Genomic DNA, 14,523 nt, shown 5'->3' on the forward strand with positions numbered 1-14,523 from the left:
TGTGCAAGTTCCTCACGATGTTTTCCTTCACCAGAAGCAAGTGGTGGTCGGTGGAAGCCACTATACATGAGTCAGATCGGTATACAAACTGGTGTGGCACGAGTAGGGTTAGAACCTGGGACCTTTTGGTTGACAGGCGTCTTAACCATTATACCACCACCGCATCATATTTGCTACTATACTTTAAACATACGGTTAAATATACAAGTTTACATATTTTTGTGAGACCTCATGTACTATCGATACAACCGTTGAATTACAGATATAAAAACATTAATTGGATCGATTTTAATGAAATTTGGTATGCATGTAGTTCAAAAATCAACCCATCGCTCACGTATGTTTTCACCCCTTATATACTAGGACTATAACATACGCGGGCGATGCCGCGGGAAAGAGCAAGTAGTATATAAGGAAGAGGTTCGTATTTGTAAGATTGTATAAGCGCGGTTGCGGACATCGGCCAATAATTAAATAAAAACATTTTTGTATAATAAATTTATTATACCTATATTATTTAAAAACGATCAATAAATTATCAATTAATATCATTCTTAGTACTATCTGTATATGGTTCCAGAAATGCATATTTGGATACATAACACACAAATCTATTCTACAATATTCAATATAATAATATTATTTCTATTTTCTTTGGTATTAAGTGACGCGTGGTTACATTACACAGGTGAATTCTGTATGTCTCAATCACACATCTAAGGCACACACTATCGCCGAACTTATAATATCGACGCAAATGTACAAGCATAGTGTAGTTTGTATGAGAGCTTTTATTTACCGCAAAGAAAAACAGGGCTTAATACGGGTTTACATTTCACAAGACAAATCGCGACCGCGTTAAAGCGAATTTTATGGGATTTAATCAGCGCCAACTAGTGGTAACGCGATGGTACTAATGCAATTCCATACAAATTCGCGTTTACGTGGTCGATTCGTTTGATCGAGTAAAAGCTGCACTATCCCTTCAAACACATTGCGGTGTGGTTGTCGTTGCGTCACAATGGCGCACTGTGATTGGTTCTGTGAGCATAGCATAACGCAAGAGATGATACATAATGAGATGGGAGAGCCACGTGACACGTGCCACGACTACGCGTAAGGACGCGGCCTTACTGCTCCGTCGCATTGCGTTCCGTCAACAAATCAATATTAAGTTTCACTACTGTATTCTATGAACATCAATGTCAAAATATTTATTTTATTTCTTCGAATGTAAAATGACGGAGTGACTACGCTGTGTGAACGCAACGCAGCTTAATGGAGCAGTCAGGCCGCGCTCTAATGTAGCGGTCAACCTAAGCAATATAATCAGTTCATAAAATATAAACATTTACACTTACATGAAACACACGTATAAATTCTATATTTAGGGTTTTATCTCGATTAATCGCTATTCTAGTAGTGGTTTAAAATCGATTGTTTCACTGAAAACACATGGTACCTAACTGTTGAAAGTAAAATGGACAGGTTTAAAAATACAATCACCATCACCATTGATACAAGGATATGATGGGATACAAATGACGAGCGTCAGAGCGTCTATTTGTGAATAAAGTGGCGGCCTTTATTTCAACCTACATAACCCTCAATTATATGTTTGTCAAATAAATGCAACGAACCAATAGCGAAAACTGAAAGTGAAGCGAAGTACGAATTTGCGTTTCGTCGATTCGAAATGAGATTTAGCGAACCAATCACATTGCGGCGTGGTTGTCGTTACGTCACAATGGCGCACTGTGATTGGTTAGCTGCGTCTCACTGCGAATCGACTCGATGATGAGATGTAAATAGCAAAGTCGCACTACGGCCTGGTTTTCATTTAGAAAATTCGCTTTCGCACTGTCTGCGAAGTTAAAGCTATTAAATTATTCTGTTTTCTTCGTAACCTCCGTTGTCTCCTGGCAAACAAACCCTGCTGCCTTGTCCATTCGGGAGACACAGTTCATCTGACTTGCAGTTGCCGTTCCAATACTGGCAGTAGTTTGAGGCGGACGGGCACTCTTCAGGGACCACGGCTACGCCGTACAGTTTGGACGCTTTGGAGATGGGTGCCCGACCTTTCACACCGTTTGATATGTCCATGTATTCCACTTTTCGGCTGGAAAGACAGATAAATGGTTACTGAGATATGGTTACTAATGGTTCATTTAGTGACGGACCTTGGAGACGTATTCGTATAATTAGACAGTTTCAGGTTTATATGAAATTAAACTGACATGGTCTAATCATATCGAACGAAATATCAAAAAATGATTATTTATAGTAATAAGGTTAATAATATAATATAATGTAATATTATATTATAATATATGTAAATATATACTAATAAGTGGAGAACAATTTGAGCACTTGAAGACAGGCGAAAGTTATAAATATCTAGGTGTACAGGAATCTGGTAAGATAAACCGTAACGAAATAAAACAACAGATACAGAAAGACTTTAAGAGAATAAAATTTATCACCAATACTCATCCTAATTCAAGAAACCTTATGCGAGCAATAAATAGTTATGCCATACCAGTAGTTCTGTATTCTTTTGGAGTCATCAACTATAAAGCTACAGATTTAAAAGCCATACACCAAAACTCGTAAAATTCTAAATATTAATAAAAGCCATCACCAAAAAGCAGATGTAGAAAGATTAGATTTACCTAACGAAGAAGGAGGGAGAGGACTTATAAATGTAGAAACTATGTACAAAACACAAATAATTAAATACAATAGATAACTTAAAACCGGAAATGACCATCTAATTCATGCAATCAGAGAACACGATAGAGCAAAAGATAAATATACTATAGAGAAAGAGTCAAAAGAATTTAAAAAAGAGCTAGGACTACAAGGAGACTAACAATACACAGATAAAGAAATAAAAGCGGCTATTATTAGAAACAGAATTAATATATTAAAATCTAAACCCTTACATGGACAATTATATAAATCCGTATTAGAAAAAGAAAATATAGATAAAGAGACTTCATTTAAATGGCTCAAGAAGCAACCGGTATCCCCCATTCTTGAAGCATCAATATACGCTATACAAGATCAAGCAGTAGTCACGCGACAACATGAAAGAGATGTACTTAAGAGATCCGTAGATGGTAAGTGCAGGGTATGCGGATCGAAAGACGAAACTGCTCAGTACGTAGTAGCAGGTTGTGAGAAGCTAGCCGGCACTTACTACACCAAGAGACATAACAACCTTGTACAATATGTCCATTGGACAATACTGAAAAAACACGGTTTCGAATGTGACAAATTATGGTGGAAAGAACATCTACTCCAACCACAAGTAAAAGAAAATGACACTGCAAAAGTCTTGTGGGAAATACCTATCCAAACTGACATCACTGTAACACACAATAGACCAGATATAGCATACATGAATAAGTTAACTAACCAAATATATTTCATTGACATTACCGTACCATCGGACTATAATATTGGAGCCAAGGAAATTGAAAAAAATAGTAAATAACATTTATTACAAAAAGAAATAACCAGATTATGGAAAATGCCCACCCAAGTAATACTAATGGTAATAGGAACAACAGGTATAATAGCGAAAAGTTTACAAAGATATTGCAATTCCCTTGACTCCAAAATAGACATAAATATACTTCAGAAGCAGGCTGCAATTCACACCTTAATTATTATATCCAAAGTTCTGGGGAATAACGTTTATATAGAAGGGATCCCTGATATTCCCTCTCCTTGAGGGTCTCAAGGCGAGTTATCAGGCAAATAAAACCGACTTTAAGTCGAGACGAAAGCGTTTTCAACAATAAATAATAATATGTTAATATATCTTTTCCTTCTTCATAATCCTCCCTAGATGTGAACATGTCACAACTAAATAACATAATTTCCTAAGTATTATAGTTTTAATCATGTTAAAGAAAAGAATTGCAAGTATTTATTGTGAGACACGTAGATAAACGTTGTGATTGTGACTGATCACTGCAATACGTATTATACGTACCTATTGTATTGAGTAATTACAAAGATGACTGATGAAGGTACTGAAAGTTCTACAATATAAAACAAACTATATACAATTAGTAAATCAAAATCTACTTACGATCTCCAATCAGTCCAATAGAACTTGTCTCCGTTTATAGCCAATCCGAATGGGTAAGTGCAGTTGGCTACAACAGTTTCCTTCTCTAATGAATCGATGCCCATACACTTGATGGCTGACAGTCCAGCATCCGCGAAGCAGAGCCGGTCTCGTTGCCAGTCGATAGCTAAAGAGTTCGGAAGATTCACATCAACCTGGTCCAGGAAGATCCCTCGCTGGGAGCCGTCCATGTTTGCCCATTCTATTTTAGCGCCTGAACGGTTCCAATCAGACCAGAACACTTTTCTGCAAGGAAATAATTAATTTTAAAAATAGCTGAAATGTTTTGATGTGCCATGCGGCTTTGTAAATACCTAATAAGCTGCAATAGATTTTGTAAGCAGCACATGTAAAATAGTAGTAGCTACATGAATTAATAATATAGTCCTCATACATTTTGAAAATAATATGGAGATTATGTAAAATGATACACTTATTCGGTCTATGGCAGAATAATATCATTTTCGTGCGAAAAAGTTTCGAGGACACTAGAAAATCTAAAACTAAAGAAAAGTCACGCCCACCCTCTTTGCGGATGCACAGCGATGCCTCTAGGATTCACAATGCCGTTCTTGGAGAACAAAACCTTTCGGACTTTAGTGTCGATATTAGCAACTTCAATGGTGAGTTTCTTCGAGTCGGTCCAGAATAAATTCCGAGCTGCCCAGTCAATAGCTATGCCCTCAGGAGCTAATACGTCTGAATCAGAAGAAAATATCTATTAATAAAGCATAATAAGCATGATAAGGTTTACATTTTGAAGGTTTGACTTTAGATAGAAATAAGGCAAAAGAAGATTGCGGAGTATTATTACATTATGAAGTGATGTGGAATAATTTGTGTAAGTAATCATTTTAAATATAACCAATTAAAAATTAACTCACCAGTCATTAAAAATTGCTCGAACGTTGAACCATCGTATGCGCTACTCTTTATTACATTGCTGTTGACGTCTCCCCAGAAGATTCTGCCTTTCTGACAATCCACGTCTACTCCCACAGCTATTTGGTAAATAGCACTGTTCAGAGGAATTGCAAACTGGTTGGCGCTTATTTGGAAAGGAACTCTGTACACCGACGCACCGTCGCTGACGACTAAGAAGTTGCCAGCTTGTCTTGGATTCAGTTGGCAGTAACTACCATTTCCATTATATCCGCTATTACAAACACATTCATAAGAATCACCTCTTCTGAGGCATGATGCTCGATGGTCGCACAAATCAGGGGTATTCCTACAGTTTTCTTCTAATGTACATGCGTAACCATCACCTATATATCCATCAGCACATACACACCTATACGTATTTTCAACCGGTGAGCAATATCCATTGACGCTACAGTCATTCAGTTCGTAGCATGTAGGTGTCGATGTTGTTTCTGATAAAGGATTCGGATTTACCGGATAATATTGTAAGGGGTAAGAATTATAGGATTCTTTCGTGCATTCGGTAACTCCATCGCCCATGTATCCAGTGTTGCACTGACAATAATTGACGTTGATATTTTCGTCGTACAGACAAGAAGCAAATTGTGCACATTGAGCTCCATTGCAAAGTTGGGCATCAGGTATACAAGCGTCGTTTTGATCTTTGATATATCTATCGATACATTGGCATATGTACTCGTTACTGGCAGGATCGAGTCGACATTCAGCGTTCTGTTCACAGTCTGAGTTGTTGGCGCAGATGAAGTTAGGTCGGCAGTCATAACCATCGCCGTGGTAGCCAATGTCGCAGACACACAACAGTTCTCCAGTTGGAGTGTCGATGCAGTGAGCAGAGTGACCACATGTGCATTCGTGACTGGTTTTCTCTATGCATTCGTACCCGTCACCCACGTAACCTTCTTGACACTCGCAGTGTCCTACATTTTCGTAGTTCAATGAACAATAAGCGTTTGGAGGGCAGTCTATTTCTGATACACATTTCACTGAAAAATGAAATAATAAATTAGAACATTCATCAATTAGAACATTTAATTTTAATTACTATTAAAAGTAAAATGTGTATTACCTAAATGTATCCTACCTACCTATATTATGATGTGCTATCAAGTATAGCACATCCTTTATAAAAATGGACAGATCAAATATAATAATTATACATGTTTTTAACAAAAAAGTAATGCTCACCTCCATAATCACTGCTGTCTCTGTCCGTTACAGGTTCAGGATTTTCCGGTGGAGCATAGGGATCATATGAATCGAGTTTGCATAAATCATTGTTAGCATTATCTCTGAAACTTGAGTAACCATCAGGACACGAACATTCTCCATAATTATCACAGTTAGGAAGAACAATGGTATCATTATAAACTTCTTCTGTTTGCGCTGGCTCTGGCGTCGTAGAAGGAGGCTCTTCTATGCAAGAATATCCATCACCAGAATATCCGGCGTGGCATTTACAAATATAATTTCTTGCGGTATCATCAAACACACATGACGCATCTTGTGAACAAGCATTATCACACGTATGTTGTTGAATTGGCCAGCAGGATTGTCCATTCCCTGTATATCCTAATTTACAAAGACAAACAGGTTGTCCCATAAAGTTCAATAAGCACTGTGCATTGGGGTCGCAATTATTATTTTGGCACTGTGATATGGACTCTGTGAGAGGTTTGCAATTAACGCCATTTCCTTCGAATCCGCTATTACACACACAATGGAATCCGCCGTCGAAATTTTGACAAGCAGCATTTTCATGACAGTTGTGGGAACCACTTGTACATTCATCAACATCAACACATATAACTGAATTTTCATGGAAAATATTGGTGAATCCTGATTGACATTCACATGTAAAAGAATCGCCTCTTACTACACAAGAGCTATGAGCGCCGCAGGATTGTCGTCCTTGGATACATGGATCTTCATGGCCTAAAGGCGTAATTTTGTTGCTTGTGCCATATCTTACTATTTGATCATTGGGTTCATAACCCAAATAATTCTTTGAAATTTTCAATGTGGAAGGAGCTGTGTCTTCTTCTGAAACTGGTGCAAATCGACATGGATTGTAACTAAAAGATTGTGCTAGGACTTGTTCGTATTGTTGGCCTGTGATCTTGTTAGTAAACCTTCGGGTTGATTGTGACTTTACCATTCCTGGCTCAACAATAGTATATTGTTCTTCATATTCTGTGACCTCTAATTTCGTTCTATCAGGAAGAATCGGCAAAGTTCCTCGAACATCTATTTCAATAGTTATTTGATCAAATACATCATGACCTAAATACTCCTGATGAACTGATAACCTTTCTCCAGTTGCGGGGAAGTAAATATCTGCACTATGATTAAATACTGATCCGCTAAGCTGATAGCCATTTTTTACGTAACCTGATGGTTTTGCGAATAGCCAGCCAATGGTTGTATCTAAGACAGTTAATAGCTGCAGGCTATTTCCCAATCCAGGTGGAAGCTGCGATAACGCAGTGTACGATCTACCATCAGCTACAACTACATACGCTTGAATATCTATATCATCAAACTGTACTTGATTAATAACACCAGTGACTTTTCCATGTACTCTGACAGGAACATCGTCTTTGATACATGATTTCCCATTTCCATAGAATCCATCGTTACATTGACAGCAGATGCCTGCTTGGTAGTCAACGCAGCGCGCTTGCATGTGACACATACTGGGTCCACTTTGAGCGCAAGTCTTAGATTCTTCCTCCAGGTCGTCTGTTTGATTGTAAGTGTCTGGCACATCTACGTTATCCTCGGGCGATATATTTCCAATTCTAAATATGTATTTTCCTGGTTCTTGTGAATTTGATAATCTGGAAATAAAAACGACATATCACAATAAGAATTTTTAAAACTTAAGATCTGTGATGGAAGTTGCTAATCTTTATAGACAATTTCGAATAAATGGTAATGGATGTAATATATTTTAAGTACCTAGACATGACAAGGTGTATGACAAGGTGATGAACTCAATACTTACACCATAACGTTTCGAATTTGGTCACTACCGGAGCCTCGTAAGGCATATACTCGTCCATCCTCAGCAACAAGCCCTGCTTGAGCTTTCGCATCTTTTATTGATGGATCTTCTGTCTCTCTCTGTATCCATTGTATTTCTCTTTCAGGATACAAGAACTCAGCAAAGCTTTCAGTGCCATTACTAATAATTGCTATTTGAAAACTGTTCTTCGGTTTGTGACTACCTATTGTCTTATATGAAACGTCGATCCACGTCGCAATGAATACACTTTTGGGTTTGAAGTCGTAATAGTCATGGAAGTTGTTTTGGACACTGTCTTCGGCTTTGGACAGTATGTGAACCTCGTCTGTCTCCCTGTAATATATTTCTCCTGTTTCTGTAGTGTCCACGTTGGTGTAGAATGCTGCTATTGAAGGATAGGGCAGGGGGAATTCAGCGTTGATGAACGAAGGGATTCCTGTTCTGAAGGAAATGAGTCCAAAATTGTTTACCTGGAGACAAAATATTTGATTAAATGTAAAAGATTTCAACAATATTTGGCGTGTGGTTTTTGTCATAGATTACGTCAACTCCTCATCTCATGGATGTTGTACGTAATAATAAAATGATAAAAAAAAGGCATTGATCATTTCTAGGCAACCCAAAGAGCACTCCACGAATGGTTGCGGGGAAAAGTCGCTTTATTACAAAAGTAATAAAAAGTAGAATAGGCTATAACTTATCAATCCACGTTACGTCGATGTGATTAGGCGAATTGCGTAAGTTTGTCAACCAAGAAATTTACTGTGAGTTATCTCAACTATTTATGAAGTATGAAGTAAGAAGTGCCTGTATCTAACATTGAAGAAAAGGTCATGACATTTGATCCTTTCCTTTGATAAATACATACTTGTTCCTAAAATTATCGTGTATACGTTTATTTTCTTATTTATTTTAATACTTTTGCTATTTTTCTTTCCGATCTTGGTTTTCGTGTGTTTTGTTGTTTTAATGATCCAAGACTGCTGAAAACTCGTATAATACAATTACATACATGCCAATTTTATTAAAAGTGAATGGCATTATGTCCAACTGTTGTATGCTTTCAAAATTATCTATAAAGTTTTAAAAAATATAAACTCCTGGTTTTACGATTTGAAATTATACCTACTTACGTCGTTTTTATTTTCAACAATATACATAACAAGCTTTTATTTTTTCCATCTGTCTGTCTGTAATCAGATATAGCAAGTAAAAAATTTTTGAAAAATATGTAACTATGCGAGAAAAAAAAAACATATTGAGTTCGAAACCGCATACATCCGTTTGACCTTGAGAAAATAAAAACAAAAAATAAGACAAATTTTGCCGTGGTCCAATAGTTAGACGCCTGTGAACTAAAAAGTCTCAGGTACTTACAAATCTTACTTATGGCAATTACAGTAACTAGTATTATTCATCGACAATAATTTGCTACCCGTGCCTTCTTTCTAAGGAAAACATGGTAAGGAAATCTGCACTTAATTTAATAATTGATCGTTTCGTTTGTGAAATGGAGAAGGCAACGACAAAACACTCCATTAATATTGCCAAAAATCGTTTTGTGTGTTTCATTACACTCCATACCCGCGAACCACAGACATGACGAACACGACTGTAGGGATGGACTTGAGATATACAATACTAGTTGCGTCCTGGGGCTTCGCTCCTGTGGGAATTTCAGGACAAAGAGTACCCTATGTGTAATTCTAGGTTATATTCTACTCGTGTACCAAATTTCACAACAATCGGTCCAGTTTTTGCGTGAAAGAGTTTTCACGCAAAAACTGGACCGAGATTACATACAAACATCCTCACAAACTTTCGCATTTATAATATTAGTTTTCCAAAAGAAATACTTTGTGTCAATGACCCGGCCGATACACCCATGCATTTCCGTTGCACCCATATTTCCCTCTTCTGCACATTGCAGTTGCACTTTATCGCTGTTATCTATTGCAAATATTACACAGTTGCATTTTGGGACACCAATCTGTGTGCATTCTGATAGCTGGGAGCTTGACCCCATTCTACTAAAGTATATTTATATGCGACGTATGTACCAGTGGCTTAACATTAACTTGTGTAGTAAAATTATGTAAATGTGGTCGTAAAAGTCATGTCAGATGCCTTAAGACGACTTGAATGTAATCTGACATTAGTGTTAGCAATTAACACACTCGAGAAGAAGACGTAAACTTAATTCACCCGAGCTTATTTACCTTGGTGAACTAAACACAGTTTTAGTAAATTTTAACTGTTGCATTATAGGTATCATTTTAATGCAATGAATAAAATCTAAATTGAAAATTCAATAAACGACCGACTCCGAGATTGCATCATCTCATTTCATATATCAACAAAAATAATAAAAAAACACAATCTCATATGTTAAAAATGAGCTGACGTTTTCCAACTGAGTCTAATAAGTTCTGAGTTCACATTTTCCAAACATAGCTAAGAACTTGACCTTTATGGAAATATAAAAATACAAATAAAAAATAAGTTATATATAAACACCGTGAATATAAATGTACCTATATACATTTCATATTTGGCACGCCAACTGTAGTAGAATATGTTGCACACCACATTGTAAATACCTATTTATATAACCATATTCTACGGAATAAATGATTTCTGTTCTATTCTAAATAATGCATTAAGTTCATATATTTTAATTTAGTAACAATCGTTCATATTGAATAGTTGATTCATAGTTGTAGCCTAATACCAAAATGTTTATGCCAAATGTACACTAAAAAGTTGATAACGTAATGATGTCAGATTTTACGAGTTGTGTTCTAAGTATCTTGAACCAGGTTAGGTCGTGTCATTTTTGAAAGAACTGGTTCAATAATACTAGCGGCGCGGCCCGTCTTCGCTCGGTTAAAACCATAATAAATTATACGCAAAAATCTTCCTCAGGAATCACACTATCAATTAAAAAACTCTCATCAAAATTTGTTTAGTAGTTTTAAAGATCTAAGCATACATAGGGACAGACAACGGGAAGAGATTTTGTTAATAATAAAAATAAAATAATTTAATTTTAGGTTTGATTGCTGGTCTATTTATAGAATAGATTTATTAATAGTTGTTGCTATGTTTGATTGATTGACTATATTCCGGATTTCATCAAAATCGTCCCAGCGGTTTAGCTGTGAAAGCTTGACAAACTGAAAAATGTGTTCATCTTTCTATAAACACTTTCGAATTCATAATAAAGCAATATTATTAAAAGGAAGGGTAACTTAATAGGGTAAATGTTTTTTTTTAATTTTATTATGGTGACTATTCGAAGGCCCTTATATTATTAGAAACACCAATAATGACAATACTTTCAAAGATGTGACAAAAATAAAATCACACTTTTTTTACTCGTCGAAATGCTCCATAGTGAATGATACTCAACAAGTTGTTTCAAAATTGTTGTTTTATACAATATGATGATGAATTACTATATGTATATTAAGTGTTATATTTTATTTTTTAAATGGACTTTCCGAACTTTAAATGTTCGTATAATGATCCAGCAGCATCGTTACAGACTATGAATTATCACAAGATTTTAAATATCGATATTATCTAACATATTTGCAAACATACTTTTTTCAATTTTCTGACCTTATCATGTAATATTAGGTTAATAAAATGGATAATAAAATGAAGTTGGTAATATAGACTGTTAGCAACAGTATAAAAATATAAGTGTGCTTAATGTGTCAGTCTGTCATTAAAATTCTGAGAATTTGTATCAATTAACTATGTCTCTCCAGTCTCCACATCTGTCTATCTGAACGCGATAAACGCAAAAACTGCTCGACAGAAAGGCATGCGGTTTGCATCAATGAACGGAATTATATATTGGGAAGGTTTTAAGATCATCGACTTGAATAAAATCGAAAATAACTATAAAAGCGAAAGAGTAACATACATACATCCTCACAAACTTTCGCATTTATAACATTAGTAGGATTTTTGTATTCTTAGATAAAACATAACGTTTTCGACAAATCTGAGACAAGCTAAACAGACAAGAATTAAGTTTACCTATATATTCTAAAAAGTGGCTGTGACGGACGACGGACGGACAGACAGACATGACGAATCTATAAGGGTTCTGTTTTTGCCATTTGACCACGGAACCCTAATTAAGTTAGGTACTTTATATAGTTTAAGTAAAAAAAACTCACGTAAACAGACTCGTAACTTTGTCCGTAAAATAAAATGGGTACTTTCAGTTGGAATTCCGGGCAGGGCACTTCCTCACCCCTGGGCAGTTTTTGGTCCAAGCCGACCCCATAAGGGTAGAAGCGGTCGCGCGTGATTGCGCTTGCGCACGCCACCAGGAGCGCCACTCCGAGACACGACCACATCCCGCGGATATACCCAGACGACTGGAGAGGAAAGACAAAATTCTGGAGCTCCAAAACAATTAAAATCACCAAAATAAAACCGCTTAGCGCGCGTCTTTGTGTGTAAATGTGCTGTTGCAACACTACATTATATTTGAATGTTTGGTGATGTGCTATTTCTGTTGCCGCCCAGAATGTGGATGTGTTTTGGTGCATTGTTGTGCTTTGGTGTTTTAGTGTGAATGGGTAGTTCAGTTCATGTCTCTCTAATTTTTGTGTATAGCATTCGAGGTTGAGATGCGGCGCCCGGGTCAGTTTAAAAAATATACCTTTTCTACATACGGCAGTGAGACAGCCGGGCTCTTGCTAACGTCAACCTTTTTTGGGAATGATATTGTTTATCAGCTGTTACTATTTCTTATCTAGGGTAGTTCTATTTAGGGTGAGAATCTCGAAAACATTACACTCCTTTTTAGTCGTGCGAAAATTCACTTACCAACATCATGGATTCTGATACTCTGTCATACAAATTTGTCACATTGTTGAGACAAAAGATTTATTTCTTTCATTCATCATTTTCTGGATTATGACGAGAAATTCAAATAATAAACAATGTTGGTATGTCCTTATCGCGGGAAACCCGTTGTTAGTTTGTTTGTGCCCATTAAGTTCTGTTACTTAATGCTGTTGTCTATTAATTTGTTATCGTTATTTTATAACAAGAGTGCATAATTAGATAATTTGTCGTTACAATAATAGTATCCTTTATAACTTGTGATTTTTTCGCCCTAAAAAATCACAAGTTTTCTCAGAGCGTTTCGATCGCTATAATTAAGATTAGAAGAAGGAATCATTTCCAAAATCAATAATTCATAAAATTTACGTTACCACACTACAGTACAAATTAATTAAGTATGTAAAACTAATTGACGTCTTTGTTAAAATTTGAAAAAAATTAATGACAGCGCGACCGATTCGGTCAAAACGCTCCGAGAAACACTCATCCAGATTACCAGTAAGACCAGAGAATCGCGCCCTCTGGCGGCATCTTGCCAAATGAAGTGCATTCCCGATGCGGTCGACGGCCCTCGAAATAATGTGGATATTCGTATTTATTTCTCTAACGCCCCAATTAGACTCGCGCCGCGATTGATCGTAAACATCGCGATACGCGAGTGTACATAGTATTCGTAAGTACAGGAAGTATTTTATAATCTAATAGATTTAATGGTGTGTGGTTCCGCCCTAGAATAGGACCACTCCATATCCTCCCGTGGATGTTGTACGAGGCGACTGAAGGACACAAAGCCATAGTAACTGTTAGGCGACAATAGCATTACCAAGGGTGATTAACGTCAGCCGGCCGGTTGTAAAATCATAGGCAAATCTTCAAAATTTTAAGATTTATTTCAACGTTGATCCTTGGCTTCGAGGCGTCGTAGCCCCGAATGCGGCCGAGAGCACGCGAAGAGAGTATTCGTTTGATTTCTCGATGCGAATCACGGAGCGGGTCTATCTGGGGATTAGATTATTTCGGAATGGGTCAACAATCTGCCAAACATTTGTAGTCTATTTTTGAATATTTTTCGTTCCTTATCTAAATTTAATTAAAGTCAAGGAACTCCTATCAGTAAGTACATATTTACATTTTTTATAACCTTTTAATTACCATTATTTAAAAATATATTTCAAAAACTAGAGAAAGCTTGTGTTTAAGTAATTTCACGTGAGAAACCTGACTACTTTCTAAAGTCTCTGTCACAGTTAAAAAAATATATTAAATGATCTATATTGTTTATAATAAAATAGTAATAAATCTGTAAGTGGGATATGTTTGTTTGCGCAAATCTTAAAATTTTGAAGATTCGGCTGTGATTTTACAACCGGCCGCCTGCCTGACGTCAACCCTCCTTGGGAATGCTATTGTTGCCTATCAGCTGCCTAGGCTGTGTGTCCCTTAGTCGCCACGTACGACTTCCACGGGAGGATATGAAGCGGTCCTATTCTAAGACCACACGCCGTAAATGTGCAATTATGATTTCAGTATAAAATATTTA

At 36.5% G+C, this 14,523-nt stretch overlaps 1 protein-coding gene across 1 annotated transcript; it reads right to left on the minus strand.

Annotated features, from left to right (window-relative positions):
* Positions 1–483: 483 nt before the first annotated feature.
* On the minus strand, positions 484–12,559 carry Ndg (Nidogen). The gene is made up of 7 exons (XM_053756225.2): positions 12,305–12,559; positions 8,091–8,581; positions 6,272–7,923; positions 5,026–6,069; positions 4,666–4,840; positions 4,103–4,387; positions 484–2,119 (listed from the first exon to the last, which is right to left on the minus strand). Exons 1-7 carry the CDS (start codon positions 12,485–12,487, stop codon positions 1,882–1,884), a joined length of 4,068 nt encoding a protein of 1,355 aa, XP_053612200.1. The 5' UTR covers positions 12,488–12,559; the 3' UTR covers positions 484–1,881.
* Positions 12,560–14,523: the final 1,964 nt, after the last annotated feature.

The sequence above is a fragment of the Plodia interpunctella genome, chromosome 16, assembly GCF_027563975.2.
Source record: "Plodia interpunctella isolate USDA-ARS_2022_Savannah chromosome 16, ilPloInte3.2, whole genome shotgun sequence".
NCBI lineage: Eukaryota > Metazoa > Arthropoda > Insecta > Lepidoptera > Pyralidae > Plodia > Plodia interpunctella.